The 21,647-nt window shown below is 41.9% G+C and overlaps 1 protein-coding gene across 8 annotated transcripts in view; it reads right to left on the bottom strand.

Annotated features, from left to right (window-relative positions):
* The window catches only part of cnksr2 (connector enhancer of kinase suppressor of Ras 2), a 469,607-nt gene that overhangs the window by 336,909 nt on the left and 111,051 nt on the right, over positions 1 to 21,647 (bottom strand). For all 8 annotated transcript variants that reach the window (XM_033033316.1, XM_033033315.1, XM_033033314.1 and 5 more), the window contains exons 2-3: positions 10,517 to 10,680; positions 4,981 to 5,183 (exon numbers count right to left, since the gene is read on the bottom strand). In XM_033033316.1, coding sequence (XP_032889207.1) covers positions 4,981 to 5,183; positions 10,517 to 10,680 — 367 coding nt within the window. The remainder of the gene's footprint in view (positions 1 to 4,980; positions 5,184 to 10,516; positions 10,681 to 21,647) is intronic.

A 21,647-nucleotide genomic window follows, 5' to 3' on the forward strand; every position in this document is an offset into this window, starting at 1 on the left:
CACGTTTTTTAGTTATGAGAAAAGGAGATTGTACGTTCTCCCCGTGACTTGCGGCGGTTTTCTCCGAGAACTATGGTTTCCACCCACACTCCGAACACGTACAGGTTTGTAGGTTAATTGGCTCGGTATGAATGTAAAACAAATTTGTCCCTAGTGTAGGATGGTGTTAATGTGCAGGGATCGCTGGTCGGTGCGGACTTGGTTGGCCGAAGGTCCTGATTCCGCACTGTATCTCTAAACTAAACCAAACGAACAGCCAGGATTTCCATATAAAAAGACACATGTAAGAAAGATGACAAACATGGGCATGTACTGAAGATGTAACATTGTAGACCATACTGTTATTTCAAACACAACATTCAATGCATTATTATCCCTATGAAATACAAGTTATTCATACACAAGACACGCCGACAATTTTATCTAAATTCAGTGTATCATTTTACTATGCGTTAGCTAAAATAGCTCGTGAAAATTGCAGTTATCATCAAATCAATGAAACCAATCAATTGGTTAATCTCTTGCATTTCATTTAACTTGATATTCATCTATCAACATTATTATACTTTACTCTGAACACCGAAATCAATGCCACAACAGTCACTGATGGGAGCAATGGACACCTCATTTATTTCACCAGCAATCTTCACACAATTCTTTTTCTCAAAGGCTTATCCATCTCAGAAAGCTCAATAAAAGGTTAAATAAAACCAATTCTCAAATATAGAGTGACATTGAAAACCAGAAAACATAAAATCACAGCAGTCAACAAAAATGATCTGAGATTTTGGGATAATAATTATTTCATAACTTGTTTTTCCAGCAGTTCAGTTTATTGTCACATTTACCGAGGTACAGTGAAAAGCTTTTGTTGCGTGCTAACCAGGCAGCAGAAAGATAATACATGATTACAATCAATCAATTTACAGTGTACAGGATAATGGAATAACGTTTAGTGCAAGGTAAAGCCAGCAAAGTCCAGTCAAGGATAGTCTGAGGGTCACCAAAGAGGTAGATATTAGTTCAGCACTGCTCTCTGGCTGTGGTAGGATGATAGAGTTGCCAGATAACAGCTGGGAAGAAACTGTCGCTGAATCTGGAGTTGTGTGTGTGTTTTCACACTTCTATACTTATTGCCTGATGGTAGAGGGGAGAAGAGGGAGTGACCAGGATGTGAGTCATCCTTTTTAATTTAATTTAATCATAACAGCAGGAGCAGCGATCTCCAAACCAATTTTGATACCAACTTCACTGGTCAACTAACCAGTGCCACCTTGCGGAAACTGTTCTTGTCCTTAGGGATGACATTTTGGATGGATGAATTCCAAGAGGCTCGTGTGAAGTCTTGGAGCCTGTACAGACATTCTGCAACGCGCCCATAGCCCAACTAAATCCTGTGACTTTGAAAACAGTGGCTACTCGGACAGCTCACAGACGTCTTATGAATAAACAGCTTGATTTACATATATTTATCACAGGCTCAGAGCTTCCAGTTAACATCTGTTGTTATGTTGGCAAAAATTCATGAAGTGTTGTTGTCGAGCCCAAGATAATTGATCTGCAAACTAACTACAGAAAGCTATAGAAAGCCTGCCTGAATATTGTAAGTACAGTTTTCATATTCTGGGATAGATTTTTTCCCGTACTTCATTCAAGTTTCTTCCCATGGTGATTTTCTCTCGCCTTTCCAGCACATCCATCTTTATTTCTCCTCAACACCCACCCACATCCTTATTCAGTTTCTCCTGAAGTGCAAAAGTTCTGATGAAGGTCTTTCACGACCTTACATAAAGGCTTGGTTCTCTTTCCACAGATGCTGCCTGATTCACTGAGTATTTCTTGCAATTTTTACTTTGACACCCCCTCATGGGGCTGTCCCACTTACGCAACTTTTTCGGTGACTTCCGGCACCCGTCATAGGTCGTTGCAGGTTGGCGAAAATTTTCAACGTTGAAAATTCAGCGGCGACCTGAAAGATGCTATGGCCGACTGAAGAAGCTACTCATGACCATACAGGCGACACCCTGGCGACATATCGCGGGGTGAAGCCTGTATGTTCGTGAGTAGTCGCCCAAAGAGTCGTACCTTGTTCTGATCCCCGCTGGATTTTCAACATGTTGCAAATTTTCGGCGATCTGTAGTGACCTATGACGGGTGCCGGCAGTCGCCGAAAAAGTCGCGTAAGTGGGACAGGTCCATAAATGTCAAACCTCCACCTCGCCATGTGACCAGAGTTCCATGTGCTAACAACTCTTTCGATGAAGACGTTTCTACTAAACTAATGACTGGATTTGTCAATCTCCTATTTTAACATTAGACTCTCACAAAAATATTGGCCAATGAAATAGATCACATAAGATTGAGGATTTCCCTTTGTCCCAGAGTCACATGTCTAAAGGGTGTAAATTCTGGGTTGAATCTTGGAACTCCAGATATTCACAGAGCACTTCCAATAATTATCAGAAGCGCATGGAAACTGGACTTTCACCACAACTGAAGGTTGGTGTGGCAGTACAGATCATGTGTGGGAAGGAGCTGCAGATACTGGTTTCAACTGAAGATGCTGGAGTAACTCAGTGGGCAGGCAGCATCTCTGGAGAGAAGGAATGTGTCTCAACCCAAAACGTCACTCATTTATTCTCTCCAGCGATGCTGCCTGTTCCGCTGAGTACAGATCATGGTCAGATAAGACTTAGTCACCAGATATAGAGGTGGAAGAAAGGTACTAGGAAGGTCATAGCAGGGGTTCAGGTCCTGTTTTTATTTTTTGCCAAGAAGGTTTATATTTTTTCTATATTGTTATTTTTAGGACCATCTGTTCAGGTACTCACTTTCATCAAGATCTAAATTGTGCCTGCATGTCTTTTGCTTCAAAGTTAAGTAGGTAAGGTACCTGGGGAAGGAGATCAGAGGGTGGGAAGCTGCAACACCCAGGGCAGGCATTCAAAGGGCCAGAGGGGAAGGGCAGACTGTAGGCCTCCAGAGGGAGGTCAGAGACCTTGAGGGAGCACCATATTATGAACCGACTGAATGGTTTTGAAAGTGCAAAGTATCACAGATATTGGAAAAGAGAGATCAGAGGCTACATTCATGGACCACAGTGGAGGAAAGAAAATGGGTGAAGATCGTTACTGTTCCTTGGAGAGAGGGGTTTGTCACTAGGGATACATTTATTTGTCACAGTGACAGTCAGAGCAGTAATGACATGTGAACTACATCCAGCAGGTAAGATTAATAAATTGATCTGGTCGATTCTACAGTTCTTCCTCAGATGAGGTGCTTTCCTCTTTCTATTGGGGGTGAGACTAGGGGATCCAGGCTGTCAGATTAAATTTTAAATGGGAGGCACACAGCCTTATTATATCTGATATTTAGAGACATTTAACATGTCTCAGGCATCGGTAGAGTTGCTGCCTAACAGCGCTTGCAACGCTAGAGACCCGGGTTCGATCCCGACTACGGCAGCCGTCTGTACGGAGTTTGAACGTTCTCCCTGTGACCGTGTGGGAGTTCTCCAAGATCTTTGGTTTCCTCCCACACTCCAAAGACGTACAGGTTTGTAGGTTAAGTGGTTTGGGTTTGTAGACTTGGCATAAGTGTAAATTGTCCCAAGAGTGTGTAGGCTTGTGATAATGTGCGGAGATCGCTGGTCGGTGACCAACCAAATAAAATGAGTAACACAGTAAAACACAAAAATATAATATAAAACATCAAAATGCTTCAAAACAAAATAACTTACCTTACTTGTCCTAAGCCCCAGGAAAGGATCCCCCACTGAAATGAATGTGATATCACATCCTACGTCAGGACTGATTATGCAAGATCAGACGTGGACCCCCCCCCCATGCAATGCCAGGAAATCCCAGCATGTCTCGGCTCTGCTGAACGATGCCGCTGGAGGGTGGCAATGGAGTGACAGATGCACCGGCACCTGTTGCTCAGCACCCGCTGGACTCACGGTGGATCTACGCCAATCTGGGATCTACCTGGGAGAGGGCTGGGAGCCGGCAGTCATCTTCAGGACCAGCTGCCACAGCCAGCATGATATGACCGGCAAGTCAAGAACAGCAAATCCCAAGAAAAACAGTCTTATAAAATCCTGGTGAACAGATTTGCCGAACAGAATCCTGGGACCAAATATTTTGATTGCTAATGACTCCGTTTCTGGGTAGAAAATTAGCATTTTTAGAAACTATTTACTGGAAGTCACCTCCTTTAAACTGGTCCTCTTGGACTTCAGAAACACTTGTGTAAGGTTTAGGTTTATTATAATCACGTGTGCCGAGGTACAGTGAAAAGCATTGATTAGCCTGCTATCCAATCAGATCAGATAACGTTATACATAAATAAAATCAAGTTCACAAGTTATAGGAGTAGAATAACGCCATTCGGCCCATCGTGTCTACTCCGCCATTCAATCATGGCTGATCTCTGGCTCCTAATTCCAATTTCCTGTCTTCTCTCCATAACCCTTAGCACCCGTTCTAATCAAGAATTTGTCTATCTCTGCCTTAAAAATGTCCACTGACATGGCCTCCACAGCCCTATGTGGCAATGAGTTCCACCGTTTAACAACCCTCTGATTAAAGAAGATCCTCCTCACCTTTTTTCTAAAAGAGCGCCTTTTAATTCTGAGGCTATGACCTCTGGTCCTAGACTCTTGCATCAGTGGAACCATCCTTTCCACGTCCACTCAATCTATGCCCTTCATTATTCTGTGTTTCAATGAGGTCGTCAAATCAAGTCAAATTCAAGTACAATAGATGGAGCAAAGTGCAAATTCAGAGTTCAGAATATAGTTCTCAGCATTGTAGTGCATCAGTAGTTAGTTATAAGACACAAAATGAAAAGAAACAAAGATAAAAATGCTGCTTGGAAGGAATTAGGTTTGAAATGTTTAAGTAACAAAGCAAATTAGACTTCCATTAATTCAAATGAATCTTTCCCACAGTGCGTAAATGGTCACATTCAAAGAATTACCTGTCTAACCATGCCAGTAAACTTTTAGCAGCGCCGATAAGATCCACGACTGATGTAAGGAAATCATTGGGCAATCTCCTGGAGGACCTTCCATCATAGTGTCCACTTCTCCTCCGCCCAGTTATAAAATTCTGAAGATTTTTGGCAGATGCATTCAGTTTATGGGATAGTGTTTTAAGATTTTCCGTTTCAAGCCCATAATTCTAAATAAAAGAACAACACATTACTTGTGTAAGTTTATGATTTCTATTAATTTAACCGAGCGTGAGCATTGTTAAATTTCTTAGAAACTCTGTCTTTCTTACATCATTCAAGCATAAAATTTCACTTAAAACTGCTAGAGAATGCAAAATATCTTGTTTGTGCAAGGATATCACTAGTCTTCTCATGAACAGTAGACACAAAATGCTGGAGTAACTCAGCGGGACAGGCAGCATCTTTGGAGAGAAGGAAGGAATGGAAGATGTTTCGGGTTGAGACCTTTCTTCAGACTCGACCCGAAACATCACCCATTCTTTCTCTCCAAAGATGCTGCCTGCCCCATTGAGTGACTCCAGCATTTTGTGTCAGTCTTCGGTGTAACCCAGCACCTGCAGTTCCTTTCTACACACTTCTCATGAACAGTAATAGAGAGACACAGCACAGAAACAGGCCTTTTGACTCACTGAGTCTGCGGCAACCAATTACATTAATCCTACGTTAATCACATTTAAAGAAAAAGTCCCACAATCCAGCAATCAACTCATACTTATTAAGTATAATTCCCAGAAGTTTTCTAATTCAGTAATCATGAGCTGATCCGTTATCACAATAATCACAAAATAACAATAAAGGACCAATATGTAATATGCTGCAGCATTATTAACCACATCCAATGATTTGTTGTTTGTTGCAATAACCACACTGTGTTTGATGTAATCTCGGGTATTAAATTACATTTCTCCTCTTCTTCTCCACCACAAAATAAATGTACTTACCCCTGGCACGATCTGTATTTATACAACACTTTAAACACACAACAAACATCAGCTATTCTGTGCTTAATGATATTTGCTCAAAAATTAAATCAATTAAACTATAATGCTTATGCAACCTGATGTTAAATGTCATTGTGTGAGACAGGACAGAGGTATATGAATGAATGAATACGTTTATAAGCCAAGTATTCACATACAAGGAATTTACCTTGGTACTCCACTTGCAAGTGACAACATGGCAGACATTGACAGTGACAGTTAGGAATGACACATAAAACATTAAACATTAATAATAAAACATTATCAATTAAACATGTGAATTAAATAAAATATCAGAGCAAAGGGAGGCTACAGATTTTTGGCTGTTGAGTAGAGCTACTACTCATGGATAAAAACTGTTTTTATGTCTGGCTGTGGCAGCTTAGACATTCCGGAGTCGCCTTCCAGAGGGAAGTGATTCAAAGAGTTTGTGGCCAGGGTGAGAGGGGTAAGAGATGATCTTACCCGCCCGCTTCCTGGCCGTTGCAGTGTACAGTTCATCAATGGAGGAAAAGTTGCAGCCAATAACCTTCTCAGCTGATCGGATGATTCGCTAGCAATAGGATAACTTTCAAGACCATTTCTTATTGAAATGTAAAACTTATCTCGGTTTGTTCCCTTAGCCTTGCTGGGACAAAAATACTAGATTTTATAAACGAGGCAATCAGGCAGATCATGTTCATGGCCTCTGTTTGATATTAAACTGCAGGTAATATTTAATCTTGTACCAAGGCACATCAAACAGCAGGTACGTTGGACTATGTGACCATCAAACTTCAAAGTCTGCATTCGATTCAACAAGTGGGAACCTCAGTCTGAATCTCTGTCTGAAAAAAGGTGTCGACCTGAAATGTTGCCTATCTCCAGAGATGCTGTCTGACCGCTGAGGTACTCCAGCTTTTTGTGTCTATCTTCTGTTTAAACCAGTATCTGTAGTTTCTTCGCACATGGAACCTCAGTTGTGTTCTCCATTGAAATGGTTTCATTCACACAGTAATTAGTAAAAAATGCTAACATTAGTTAAAATTCACTGATAATCTTGAGTTAGGATAAACTATTGAATTTTTTTAAAATTATATAATTTGCCTTCTTTTTTAAATTTTCTTTCTTCTTTTGTTGTAAATACATTTATCTGACCAGCAATTAAAACAATTCCAAGGAATGCATTGATAGATTATTCAACATTTCCGTGTACTGTGCATTTTCCATTCTCTACTCCCAGGAAGAATCAGGGTCAGTTGTCAAACTATAGTAAATGATTCTATTAAAGAGTAAAAGGAAAGGTTTAACTTTGATATAAGGGATGATTCATTTTCACTGTTTGGGAAATGAGCTCATGCAGGGGATTGTTCCTGTCACTGGAAACTAATGGGGTGAATTGCTCATCAGTTAGTGGACAATTAGACGATGGCCGATCTGTATCTTAACTTCACCCTGGGGACTGGGGAATGAACAATTAAATAACCTGAGTGTTGTCTCATCAATAGAAAAACGGCAAGCACCCAGACAACCAGACAACATTGTCAAAGATGAATCTCTGCAGCTCAAGTAGACCGTGGGCCGAGGAGCTTTTTTGTTTCATTTTGTGACCCAAATCACGTATCTACCTGTATTTATAACATATTGTGTAAACATATTATTGAAATCACACCTGAAACTCGTCAAGAACAAAACTTGCACATATTTTTAAAATAAGCGAAAAACCTCAACTTTTCCAAGTCGTAATTGTCCAATCAAAGCACGTTTGACATTGAGTCGGATGCTACTTAACCAATCACATGCTTTGTTTCATGCTAGCGAGGCAGCAAGCACTCTGGGATCATGGCTGCCTCCTAATTACATCAAAACAATAGCAAGGTTTCGAAGGAATAAAGGCAATGCTAACCTTGCTGATAATTTTGTTTTACAACTGATTAATCTTTGTAAAGTTATGATGTGAACTGTTAAATAAAAATGATAAATAAAAATGTAGAGCTAGGTTTAGGATTAGGGTTAGGGTCAGTCAATCAGTCGGCCAGTGGGTGCCGTGAGGGGTCGGTCGGGCTGTCGGTCGGCCGGTGCAGCAAGTAAGTGGGCGGACTGACGGAGCCGGCTAGGGGGGTGCTGAAGGTAGCCCGGGCAGCGTGCAGGGCAGTGCTGCTCCCCACCATGTTAACATTCGGTGTAATCATGGCGTCTGGTGAACTGCTGCTGATGATCCAGAAGAGCAGGCTGGCCGAGGCGGACGAGCTGAGCGCCCACATGTACGGAGCCCGCAGCCGGTCCCAAAGTGGCTCCAGCTCCAGCCGTGGGCAGCTCTGGAAGGGGAGCAAGTTAGGGTTAAGGTTAGGCATTTTCTTCTCAGTGGAAGATGCCTTAGCCTTCCCCCACCCTGGTGCTGCCCCAGCCCCACTATGGCTGTGACCCCCACTCTGCACACTGGCAGTCAGTGGGGTTCAGTAAACGGGGGAATGCACATGATCTGCCCTGATCCATTAATTAGGCTGGTTCAGGAGCCGGTGAAACCCGGGACCTCTGCGGCAGTCTCACTCAACATACCCCGCCAGTCGGACTCACAATTATATTCATCATATTATTTTAATATAATATAATTAATTAGTGTGCAACTTTTGTCACTGACGAGTTATGAATTCCTTCTCAATTATATGTTATCTAAATATGTGCCAAATTTCAAGTAGATACCAGACATGGGTCACAAAAGTTAAATTCTAGACACATTTTCGATGCTTGGCCCACGGCCTAGAGTGGATTCTGACAAATGGACCTTAACCTGAAATGTAAACTCTGCTTTTCTTTCCACCATAAACTGCTTGAGCATTTCATGGTATCAGACATGAATTATCTGGTTACAATGCTTCCCGAAGGCTTGTGGTAGCCATGCAAGTTAAAAGGTACAAATCATCTCAAGTTTAAGATTACTGAGCCCTCAAAAGGTGCCGCCCAGGCAAAACCCAGTGAGTGAGGTTGGTGTACTTGTTCTGACAGAGGTCATTATTGAGTGATGTGATATATGTTGTCAAAAGATCATGAAGCATAAAGAAACTAGATTGCTTTGAACACAATCACAGACCTGGAAACACCAATCTAAAAGGAACAAACCAAAAACAGAACCTGAGATTAATTAAAACGTGAATAAAGCAAAATACTGCAGGTGCTGGAAAGTTGAAATAAAATCTATATCTAAGAATAATGAAGTAAGGTCAATACTTCTGATTGATTACCGTCTCTTGATTCAGTCTCTTCCCCAGAGTAAGGGAATCGAGAACCAAGAGGGCCCTGGAGATTGATATAGAACAGGGGGACCTAGGACTACAAGTACGAGGGTGGTGAAGAAGGCATTGAATACGATGGCCTTCATCATTAAATACATCTTATCTTATTTATAAGCCGCTAAACTCATGAGGGGCAGAGATAAGGTGAAAGCACATAGTCTTATTCCCAGGGAAGGTGAATCAAAAACTAAAGGTTTAAAATGAGAGGAGCAACTTTTTCACAGAGGGTTGCACGTGTATGAAACAAGTTGAGAGAGGAAGTGGTTGAGACAGGTATGGTAATAACGTTTAAAAAACATTTAGACAGGCACGTGCATTAGAAACGTTTAGAGGATATGGGCCACGCAGAACTGGGTTGGATGGGACATTTTGGTCGGCTGGGGTGAGTTGGGCCAAAGGCCCTGTTTCTGTGCTGTTTGAGTCTATGTTAATGGTATGCTGAAAACACACTGTTATTCAGCAGGTTATGTCTAACTGCTGTGCATTCAGATTTCCTATGATTTGTATATCAAAGTTATCAGAGGGTTATCCATGGTAACTTCAGGGTAAAAGTTACTTCGACATTTTGTTGTTGCTGGTGATTATTTTTACTCTAAGTGCCTTCGAAGCCAAACCTGTGCAAAGGTACAATGGTGATGAAAGGGAAATGGATTACAGAGCAACATTTGGCAATGATCATTATGTTGAACATGCATTAGCAAAAAAATCCATTTAGCATGACATTTACTTTCTCTTTGCATGTCTAAATATCGATAGTTGACATAAATATCTTGTCAACACACGATGCACCTGATTAGTCCCACCAAATAGAACCATTTAGTAATATAGAAGAGAAAGTAATGGAGGAATTTAAAACCCAGAAGCTACCACACTTATAAAACAATACAACCTTAAACTTGATCAAATAGCTATACATAATCATTCTATTACCTCACCTCCACCAAAAAAAGGGAAAGGTGGAAGGGAAAAATAAAGTAGAAATAATGCATCTTAAGATTCGTTAGCAATGGCAAATATTGTCACATTTTGCAAGGCAGTCATAGAATGTAATAAGCAAAGATGGAAAACATCCAGTCCATGTTGGATCTCAGAGAGAGCTCTCCCATTACCAACTCACCAGCCATTTCCTAATACTCGGCAATACTTCCCTTTCTGGCAAAATGTCATCTCTTTCATAGACTGATCGGTTCAGAATCCATTCATTAAAATGGAAGCATACAGGAGAGAAAAAGTCAATAGTTTACTCACCAAAGCACACAGCAGGTCTACCGCCTCGAGGATAAGTTCCTGATGGCCAATACGCGTGACACCAAGCTCATCTAGTTCCTGATGAGTGATACGTAGCAGCTGATCTCCGCTGATTTTTTCTCTCTCAAAGTTCTTAATGTATTGCTGCAGGCAATCATCAAGGCCTAATGGTTAGGATTAGAAAAAAAAATTCTACTGTAAAATAAATTTAAATCTGCAGTATATCCCAGTAGAGATACTCTGCTCTTGGAGATTACTTATGCAGAACCTAACATGGACCTATGTGTAACTGCAAAGAATACCTGAAAATCTTTGCACAAAATTAATTTCCCCATAGCATATCTGCACTCCATACCAGATAGATTTTAACCCAGCGAACACACCAACATTAACATCTTTGTTGGTCATAACAAGCTTTTAAATATTTGATTTAACACCGCTTACAAATATAAAAACAATGTGATCTATTTAACAAAGAGATAACCGTTTAAGTGATGAATTACGTTACTGAAAATCATTCAATCTTCCACGTGTTTGCATTTGCAATTTTCCCCCTTCTTCTCACTATTTCCTTTTGCCTTTCCTGAAAGTGCTTGGATTTCATAATGTCTCACTATATCATAGAATATCAATGATTAACAGTCATTTTGAAGAAGTCATTCGGTCACTAAGCTGGTCTGACTCTTTCCATAATAAAATGGAGTTTGTTCCACTCTCCCATCTCTATTCGAAACCTGCATTTTTTTTCTTTCAATTTCTGATCCAATTCCCTTTCTCCCAGTCACAATGAATGTATTCCAGGTGTTGGCCACATGCTGTGTGAAAATGATTTTTCATCATGTTGATTCCTTTGCCAACCACCTTAAATCTGTGACCTCTGGTTTTAAACTCTTCAACTAATGAGAACAGCGTCTATCTATCGGCTCTGTCTTGACACATCAGTATCTTGAGCACCTTTATCATCTCCTTTTTATCTTCTCTGCTCCAAGAAAAACAATCTTGAGTCTTTCCCTTTAACACAAATTCCTCATACCAGGAACAATATCATCGAGTCACACAGCATGATACAGGCCCTTTGGCCCATACACACGTCCCACCTGCCCGTGTTAGGCCCAGATCCCCCTAAACCTTTCTATCCATCTATGTTCAAATGCATTTTAAATGTTGTTTTAGTAAATCTTCTCTGCAACTTCTCCAACATGTTCTCATCTTTCCTAAAGGGTGACAACCACTATAAGACAATACTCATTTGCAGTTGACCAAATATGTTATAAGGAATATTCAAAACAGCTTTACCTTTATAATCCCCTGTCTCTGTTTATAAAACTTAGGATCCCATATCCTTTAGAATTCTCAACCTGCATGCCACCTCCTGCAACTAACTTACTCAAGTGACCATTCCTCATAAGAGCCTAGACATTGAGTCATGGAATCAAAAGGTTGTAAAGCAAAGAAACAGCCCCTTCGGCTCAGCATTTCTAGGTTTGACGTTTTTTGCCATCTAGCACAGAAGGTAATGGTAATTAGTATAGATGGAGACTAGATGGGCAGATTGGACATGGTGGGTCGATAGGCCTATTTCTATACTCTATGACTGTGACACTGGCCTTATGCTTCTTGGTGAGAGAAGTTGTAGGTTTAGAAGCTACTGTTGGACTAGCATGGGTGAATAACAGCAATACATTTTGTAAATAGCAGTTTTCGTCATGGAGTTTAAACATTAAAACAGGCCCTTCGTTCCACCTTGCCCATGTCAACCAAATTGGCATACTGGGCAAATCCTATTTACATCAACATCAAAGAGCTTGCAGTCTCGGGTGGAGACCGATATCGGGAAACTCCAAAAGCCGCACGACGTTTGACTAGGCCCGACCCGGGTTAGTCTGAGATTCCCCCCCGATGCAGGAGCTTGATCGCCCTGACGATGAGGCCCGCCGCCGGCTATGGGAGTAAGATCGTCCCGTCAACGGAAGGTTAGAGGTCCCCGACTGGTGGAGGACAAAGAATGGAGAGATTGAACTTTTTTTTGCCTTCCATCACAGTGAGGAATGCTGAGGAGTCACTGTGGTGGATGTTTATGTTAAAATGTATTTTGTGTGTTTTGTTGCTTTTTATTGGTATGACTGTGTGGCAAATCAAATTCCTCGTTTGTTGCAAAACATACTTGGCTAATAAAGTATGATTATGATTACGATTACGATTATGATCAATTGACCCATATACCTCAAAATCATTCCGAAACACACATCTGTCCAAATGTCTTAAACATCGTAATTGTATCGCTTCTAAAGCTTCCTCGGGCAGCTTACTTCAGATACTGACTACTCTCTGAATTTAAAGGTTCCCTGAGCTTAAATTTCTCACTTTATACCTTGAGCCCAAGCCCACTATTTTCAGAATCCTCTATCTGAGTAAAATACTGTGGCCATTCACTTTATCCATATATCTCTTGTACACGTCAATAAGGTCCGCCTAAGCTCGAATATACAGTCCCAGCCTATCCAACCTCCCCCTATAACCTACATTGGCAAGCCCAGGTAACATCCTGGAATCTCTTTTACACCCTTTCCAACTTAATGGCATCCTTTTTATAGCTGGGTGACCAGAACTGCGCACAGTACTCCAAGTGTATTCTCACTAACGACTTGTGAAACTCATCATGATATATCAAATTTTGTACTCAATACACTTCCCAAAGAAGGCAAGCATGCCAAATGCCTTCTTCACCAAAGATAGACACAATATCTCTGGAGAAAATGCATGGGTGACATTTTGGGTCAAGATCCTTCTTCAGAGTTCAGTCCCGCTCCAAAATAGTCACCGATCCACTTTCTCCAGAGATGCTACCTGATATGCTGAGTTACTCCAGCATTTTGTGTCTATCTTTGGTATAAACCAGCATCTACAGTTCCTTGTTATCACCAAACTGTCCACCTGACTCACGACTTTTAGGGAATCATGCATCTCTATTCTACAGCACTTTCCAGGGCTCAACCATCGACTGAGTAAGTCCTGCCTTGGTTTGCAACACTTCACACTTCTCAGAGTTCAATTCCTTTTGCCATTCCTCAGCCTACCTTCCCAATCGACCTAAATCCTGATGTAAATTTGGATATCCTTCCTCACTGTCCACTACACCATCAATTTTGGTGTAATCTGCAAATGTACTATGTAAATAACATTTTCAAATGTTATTTACATTGTCAACCAAATCGTTAATGTAGATAACAAACAGCAGCGGACCCAGCACCAAATCCTGCAGCACTTCACTGGTCAGTGGCCTTCAATTGGAAAAACAAGCCTCCACAACTAGCCTTTGACTCCTTCCTTCAAACCGACTGGCCATGCCCCTTGGGTTCCATTTAATCTGCCCTTCCAGACTAGCCTGCCATGCAGGACTACTTGTCAAATGTCTTGCTTAGTAAATTCCAAATAGACAATGCCCAGTGTCCTGCTCTAATTAATCCACTTAAAAAAACTCTAATAAATTTGTGAGACAGGAATCCCCACCCATAAAACGATGCTGACTATCCCTAATCAGTTCGTGGCTATCCAAATGCTGATAGAACCTATCCCTAAGAATCCCCACCAACAACTTTCCCCACCACTGCCATCAACAACCTGTAGTTCTCTGATTAGTCCTTGCTGCCCCTTTTAAATAATGCCACACCATTAGGTATTATTTAGCATTTGATAAGATCCCACATAGAAGATTAGTGGGCAAAATTAGAGCACATGGTATTGGGGATAGGGTGCTAACATGGATAGAAAATTGGTTGGCAGACAGGAAACAAAGGGTAGGAATTAACGGGTCCCTTTCAGAATAGCAGGTAGTGACTAGTTGGTACCGCATTGCTCGGTGGCTGGGACCGCAGCTATTTACAATATATATTAATGATTTGGATGAAAGGATTAAAAGTAACATTAGCAAATTTGCAGATGACACAAAGCTGGGTGGCCGTGTGAACTGTGAGGAGGATGCTATGAGGATGCAGGGTGACTTGGACAGGTTGGGTGAGTGGACAGATGCATGGCAGATACAGTTTAATGTGGATAAATGTGAGGTTATCCACTTTGGTGGCAAAAACAGGAACGCAGATTATTATCTAAATGGTGTAAAGTTGGGAAAAGGTGAAGTACAACGGGATCTGGGGTTCCTTGTTCATCAGTCACTGAAAGTAAGCATGCAGGTAAAGCATGCAATGAAGAAAGCGAATGGCATGTTGGCCTTCATAAGAGTTGAGTATAGGAGCAAATATGTCCTCCTGCAGTTGCACAGGGCCCTAGTGAGACCACACCTGGCATATTGTGTGCAGTTTTGGTTTCCAAACTTGAGGAAGGACATTCGTGCTATTGAGGGAGTGCAGCGTAGGTTCACAAGATTAATTCCCGGCTGGGCTTGTATACTCTGGAATTTAGGATGAGAGGGAATCTTATTGAAACATATAAGATTATTAAGAGTTTGGACTTGCTAGAGGCAGGAAACATGTTCCCAATGTTGGGGGAGTCCAGAACCAGCGGCCATAGTTTAAGAATGTGATAAGCCATTTAGAACAGAGATGAGGAAAAACTTTTTCACACAGAGAGTTGTGAGTGTCTGGAATTCTCTGCCTCAGGGGGCGGTGGAAGCTGGTTCTCTGGATGCTTTCAAGAGAGAGTTAGATAGGGCTCTTAGGGATAGCAAAGTTAAGGGATATGGAGAGAAGGCAGGAACGGGGTACTGATTGTGGATGATCAGCCATGATCACATTGAATGGCGATGCTGGCTCGAAGGGCCAAATGGCCTACTCCTGCACCTATCGTCGATTGGCATCTTATAATCTTCTGGAACTTCACATGTGGCTCAACATTAGTTCCATTTGCCTGAATTCAGAAGAAACCATTTAATGCTTTGCCTAATTTCCTGTCAAATATTTCTTAAAATGAATCATTGTTTCAGATTCCACCACCTCCTCTGGTAACATGTTGGCACAGTGGTTCAGCTGAAAAGCTGTTTCCTCATTGCGCCAGAGATGCCCTTCTATTAAGCCCTTCTAATAAAACTAATAATATCTAATACAAGGGGTGGCATGGTGGCACAGCGGTAGAGTTGCTGCCTTACAGTGCTTGCAGCGCCGGAGACCCGGGTTTGATCCCAACTATGGGCGCTGTCTGTATGGAGTTTATACATTCTCCCCGTGAACGCAAAGGGCACTGTATCTTTAAACTAATAAACTAAACTACATATTAATTCAAAGATTAGCACCTGAAGAAAATATTTGCCCATAATCTGTCTTAAAGGATAAACATTAAAGACAAATGTAGATACAAGTAGGCAGAGGTCAGTTTAGAGGCACGTTTAAATATTAGACATCTTGGTCAGCAATTGGGTTTAAGTGGCCATTTCCATGCTGTAGAACTCAACGAATCTATAATAGATGTCCAGGTTCAGATATGGAGCCATTGCTTAATGTCTGCATTTCTGGTTGACGATAGAAAATGATTGTAAAGGTCTAAGGGGCACATCCATTTCATTATAAAACTATCATTTCGATATATCATTCCTTCGAGAAAACATTTGAAAAAACATGTTTTGATAAAGTGTGAACACTACAAATATATCTGAAATTTAAACCAGACTAAGCCAAATGCGCACTTGAACTGGTTTTACAATTCAATAAGAACACAGTCTTACAGGGTGACACAGAGGCGTAGCGATAGAACTGCTGCCTCACAGCCCACCGGTTCTATCCTGACCTCGGGCGCTGACTGTGGGGAGTTTGCATGTTCTCCCTGTGGACCGTGTGGGAATCCTCCGGGCGCTTCGGTTTCCTCCCACATCCCAAAGACATGCGAGTTTGTAGGTTAATTGTCCCTAGTATGTAGGATAGAACTAGTGTTGGGGGATCGCTGGTCGGTGTAGACTAGGTGTGCTGAAGGGCCAGTTTCCTCGCTGTATCTCCAAACTAAACAAAATTAAAATAGTCAATCCGGAATCTTCTATGCTTTCCTGCCTGCCCTGTGTCTCCCGATTCCCCTCCTGTTATAAATCCATCCATTGCAATCTCAGTGAATGTATCAAATTACAAAAGTAATTCAGTTCAATCTTATGTCAAAATAGTGACCGTGGGATGCTTACATGTTGTATTGCTATTCCTTTCCTTCAAGGACATCTGTATGTCACATTTTTTTAAATGTAATCTGAACCAGAGAAGGAGCAATGACACACAAAAATAAGTAGAGCTTTGAAGCCTCACTTTCAAACTGTTGTGTTAACTTTTGTGAACATTTTGTCTGTTTTGAGACTGGAAATGATAAGCATCAGTTCCTGTACATCCAAAGCATTCAATGGTATTGTGAAAGTTGTCTCTGAAGTCTTAATCCAAACAACTCTGAAGAAGGGTCTCGATCCAAAACGTCACCCATTCCTTCTCTCCAGAGCTGCTGCCTGTCCCGCTGAGTTACTCCAGCTTTTTGTGTCTATCTTCAGTTTAAACCAGCATCTGCAGTTTTTCCCCACACAACTCGTCACAGATAGTCCATCGTGAAAGGAGCTCCTGATATTGCCTCTTCCTTTGCTCCACTTCTCCCCCCCTTGTTGTTGTCCTGCGTGATTGTCAGATTGGACTATTATAAATAGGAGTGGGTCACATAACGTTGAGTCTGTTTTGCAATAGATAGTAGGCCTGGACTGACATTAGACAATCATTGATGCCACAAGGTTTAGTGAGCAACTTATTTCAATCAATGAACCCTACATTAATTATCAACAGATCTGCACGCAACAATCATCTCTTTTAAGAGATCTGATGGTGGTGATGGTGAAGATGGGTGATGTTCTTCTACAAAACTCTAACCTATAGAGTTAGATAGAGCTCTAGGGGCTAGTGGAGTCACGGGATATGGGGAGAAGGCAGGCACGGGTTATTGATAGGGGACGATCAGCCATGATCACAATGAATGGTGGTGCTGGCTCGAAGGGCCGAATGGCCTCCTCCAGCACCTATTTTCTATGTTTCTATGTTTCTAAAATGCTTGAGTCCCCATTATCATTGAACAGTTTTGTTCATGCAGATGAGAAATCAGCACTCCACACTGAACGATGCATTAACTAAACATGGACATAAAATGCTGGAGTAACTCAGCGGGTCATGTAGCATCTCTGGACAAAAGGAATAATAATAATAATAATACATTTTATTTATGGGCGCCTTTCAAGAGTCTCAAGGACACCTTACAAAAATTTAGCAAGTAGAGGAAAAACATGTAAGCGGAATGAAATAAATAGTAGAGACATGACTAGCACACAAATTAGAGACAGAATTCAATTAAAAACACAATATGAGGCAATTCAAGCACAGATGAAAAGGGGGGGGGACATGGGGCTAAGGATAGGCAGAGGTGAAGAGATGGGTCTTGAGGCGGGACTGGAAGATGGTGAGGGACACGGAATTGCGGATCAGTTGGGGGAGGGAGTTCCAGAGCCTGGGAGCTGCCCTGGAGAAGGCTCTGTCCCCAAAACTGACGAGGTTGGACTTGTGGATGAAGAGGAGACCGGCTGATGTGGATCTGAGGGACCGTAAGGGTTGGTAGGGGGAGAGGAGGTCAGTGAGATATGGGGGGGCCAGATGGTGGAGGGCTTTGTAGGTGAGGACCAGGATTTTGAAGGTGATCCGGTGGGAGATGGGAAGCCAGTGAAATTGTTTGAGGACTGGAGTGATGTGATGCCAGGATTTGGTGTGGGTGATGAGTCGGGCGGCTGCGTTCTGGACCAGTTGGAGTCAGTTGATGTAGGTGGAGCTGATGCCATGGAGAAGTGAGTTGCAGTAGTCCAGTCGGGAGGAGATGAAGGCATGGATGAGTCTTTCAGCAGCAGGAGGTGTGAGAGAGGGTCCGATTTTGGCGATGTTGCGGAGGTGAAAGAATGAAGTTTTAATGACATAGCGGATGTGAGGCTCAAGGGAGAGGGTGGAATCAAAGATCACGCCAAGGATGCGGGCCTGGGGAGATGGGGAGACAGTGGTGCTGTCGATGGTGAGAGTGGGGGAGAGAATAGGTGAAGATTCGGGTCAAAACCCGTCTTCGGAGGTCACTAACTCTCTATGCTGTGCACTTCTGCCACGTACAAGCGTTATGTTTGCCATTGCTCTTCTCAATGTAATTCTATAATTATTGCAATGTTATGTTTCCCGGTCAGTTCAAGCTTGCTAAATGGATTAATCTGCCTTGGCCGCTCAAATTAATTCCATGATTAAATAAGAAGATAGTGCTGATTATTTATTGCTTTCTCATGTCAGAACTTCACACCGTGAAATACTCAATTAAATCAGCAAATGTAAACTATTCCTCTGGTACTTCTTGGAACCATTCACAGCAAACCAATTCAAATCATTTCCACAAACCAACAGCCCACAGGACAAATGGGTCTGAAGAAGGGACCTAACCCAAAACAACGCCTAGCGATTTTCTCCAGAGATGCTGCCTGACCAGCTAAGTTACTCCAGCATTTTGTATCTATCTTCGGCTCATAAGGCAATATTGTTTTCTTGATTTAGTTTGGTGGGCATCGTTTGCCGGTACATCAGTTGTGAGGCAAAGATAGACACAAAATGCTGGAGTAACTCAGCGGGACAGGCAGCATCTCTGGAGAGAAGGGATGGGTGACTTTTCGGGTTGACTCCCTTCTTCAGTCTCGACCTGAAATGTTACCCATTCCTTTCATCCACCGATGCTGCCTGTCCCTCTGAGTTACTCCAGCATTTTATGTCTATCCTCGGTGTAACCCAGCAACTGCAGTTCCTTCCTGCACAGTTGTGAGGCAAAGTTCCAGGAAGCAGCTCAGTGTCAGGGTAATTAATTTTGACAGTTAACATACATGATACCAATAATCTACTGAGCGAACAAACAAGCTGTTTATCGCAATAAACAGTTTTTTGAAAGTAAGCACAACACGGCTGTGCTTGTTAAATCACTGTCCCTGAAAGCAGGGGAATGATACAGCTGTGTGTGTAAGTGCAATTTAAATGGCTGAAGAAATACTGTTGCTAAACAAGAGGATTTAAATGGAATTCAAATGGAAATCAAATCAAAGCAGAATAGCTCAAAGGACAGATTTCAGAAGGAGAAAGGGTGTAGTTCTGGGAAGAACGCTATTAGCAAAACATAAAAAACAACGTAGGAAATAATGCGTAAATGTGAATCGGTGAAGTAGTGAAGAAACATCACTGACAACACTGCACTATCAATCAGATAGATGACAACAGGAGATTAGTTAACTGAGAAAGACATGGACATCCAATGGATAAACAAAACAAGATTAATAGCAGTGTAGGAAAGAACTGTAGATGCTGGTTTAAATCGAAGATAGACACAAAATACTCCAGCATTTTGTGTCTATCTAAGATTAATAGCAGATTAGAGAGAAAAAACAACGAGAAATTTTCAAGCTTTCTTCATTGTTTTCAATCTTACAGTACGTGTAAGAAAAATACTATAATCTAACATTTATTCTTGTTATTTACAGAAAGCAACCACTTACATAGATAGAATGCATTATATTACAGCTATTGCTATTGGTTTCGTATGCTTGTCATGTATATTAAGTTACAGTGAAAAGCTTATGATCAAAATTGCCATCTCCTCAACCTCAGAACCAAGTTGCTCAGATGCATGCAAGAAAAGCCAGGGTGATTTAGACTTGTAGACAATGCTTTCCCATTAAAGCAGGAATAAAATCTAACAGCAATCTGTTAGGAAATCAGTTGCAATTTATTATAGCCTTAATATTATTCTGACAGAGTGACAATAATAGATGACTTTCATAATGATCATGAAGTCAGAGTCACACATTTAATTAGAACACACAGGAGAGAAATTAGATCGCATTTGAAAATGGACAGGGCAACACAATGTGGAAACTACAAGTACTCGCGCCTTTGGAACTTGATGATTTCTGTTCCGATATTAATACTATATTTGTGGTGACTAGCCACAGCTAATAGCTGTATAGTTGGTGCAGGAGGGAACTGCAGATGCTGGTTTACATGGAAGATAGACACAAAGTGCTGGAGTAACTCAGCGGGACAGGTAGCATCTCTGGATAGAAGGAATGGGTGACGTTTCGGGTGGAGACCCTTCTTCAGACCAAGAATCAGGGGAGAGGGAGACATAGAAGGGTAAGGTGTGAAAGCGAGAGATAACGAGACAAAGTTCAAGGAAAATGTAGAACAGATCATTGTTAGCTAGGGGAAGGTGACAACGAGGCACACAAAGGTAACATTTGTATGTCAGACTGGTTGGAGAACTATGATGGGGAGGGATGGAGAGAGAGGGAAAGCAAGGGCTACTTGAAGGTAGAGAAGTCAATGTTCATACCGCTGGGTTGTAAGCTACCCAAGCAAAATATGAGGTATTGTTCTTCCAATTTGCACTGGGCCTCACTCTGACAGTGGAGGAGGCCCAGAACAGAAAGGTCAGTCTGGAATAGCAGGGGAAGTTAAAGTGTTTAGCAAACAAGAGTGGTCTTAGCTTTTGCCACAGGCTCCACAACCTCTGAGTTGCATGTATCAGTTGGAATAGGCCAGTGTTAATGAAATCCAAGTCTGCACCCCATAAAAAGGAGGAAAACAAGGGTTATAGGGATGGTGCAGGAAAGGGCCTGAGATAAATAATTAATCTTACAGACGGTGGAGCAGGCATATGGGGACAGATGGCCTTCTCCTGCTTCTATTCCTAATGCACGGTTGCTGTAAATGGTGTTACAAATCATTCCATGGATGGCAAGGCATTTGTTAAATGATGGCTGACCTCCGGAGGGAGCAACAATCACTTCTCCCAACCTCAAATGCTACTCAGGTGAAGGCAACTGGGGAGAGATGGCCAGGCATCCTCTCGAATACATTGGGGTAGGAAATCACAACCCTAGTTATGATCATTCGGCAGGACATGGAACTATACCCAGCTGTTAATCCTGGCTACATTGGACCAGTCAGGACTTCAAAATGGGGTTAAGTGTCAGGGCTTGCTGGAAGATTTGGTCAAATTGGGAATGCTCTCTGCAGAGCTGGGACAGGCCACGAGAGGTGCTAGAGAGTCTGGAACTTAGATACAATTCATATGCAAAGAATAGGAAGCCCTGCAAGCCTTGTCAATC

This window comes from Amblyraja radiata, chromosome 14 (assembly GCF_010909765.2).
Source record: "Amblyraja radiata isolate CabotCenter1 chromosome 14, sAmbRad1.1.pri, whole genome shotgun sequence".
Lineage (NCBI taxonomy): Eukaryota > Metazoa > Chordata > Chondrichthyes > Rajiformes > Rajidae > Amblyraja > Amblyraja radiata.